The 358-nt window shown below is 66.2% G+C and overlaps 1 protein-coding gene across 1 annotated transcript in view; it reads right to left on the bottom strand.

The window, feature by feature from the left end:
- Positions 1-97: 97 nt before the first annotated feature.
- Positions 98-358, bottom strand: part of ETH_00039515 (uncharacterized protein) — a gene marked incomplete at both ends in the record, with an annotated part of 1481 nt that continues 1220 nt past the window's right edge. The window contains one exon of the mRNA XM_013373947.1: positions 98-128. Within this exon, the coding sequence (XP_013229401.1) occupies positions 98-128 (31 nt within the window). The remainder of the gene's footprint in view (positions 129-358) is intronic.

The raw sequence follows: 358 nt of genomic DNA on the forward strand, positions 1-358 counted from the left end.
GGTGCAGCGTTGTTCGGTTGCTGCTGCAGCTGAGGGGCTGTTGAGCTCCCTGCTGCTGCTGCTGCTGGCTGTGTGCGGGCAAACGTAGCAGCAGACCTCACAGCGCTGAACATCGCCTCCTCGTCTTCCTGCAGCCACCGCAGCACAAAACAACCAAACAGCAGCAGCAGCAGCTCGTCCAGCAGCAGCAGCAGCAGCAGCAGCATCCCCCCACCCGGCCGCCCTGGCGAGCAGCATGAGCAGCAGCAGCCTCAGGAGCAGCAGCCCGCCCTCGGCGAGCAGCGGCGCACGTGTTCGGGGTCGAGCAGCGAGTCCCTGTTGAGCCTGCTGCTGCTGCTGCTGCTGCTGCTGCTGCTGC

The sequence above is a fragment of the Eimeria tenella genome, genomic scaffold, assembly GCF_000499545.2.
Source record: "Eimeria tenella Houghton genomic scaffold, Eth_scaff1830, whole genome shotgun sequence".
NCBI lineage: Eukaryota > Apicomplexa > Conoidasida > Eucoccidiorida > Eimeriidae > Eimeria > Eimeria tenella.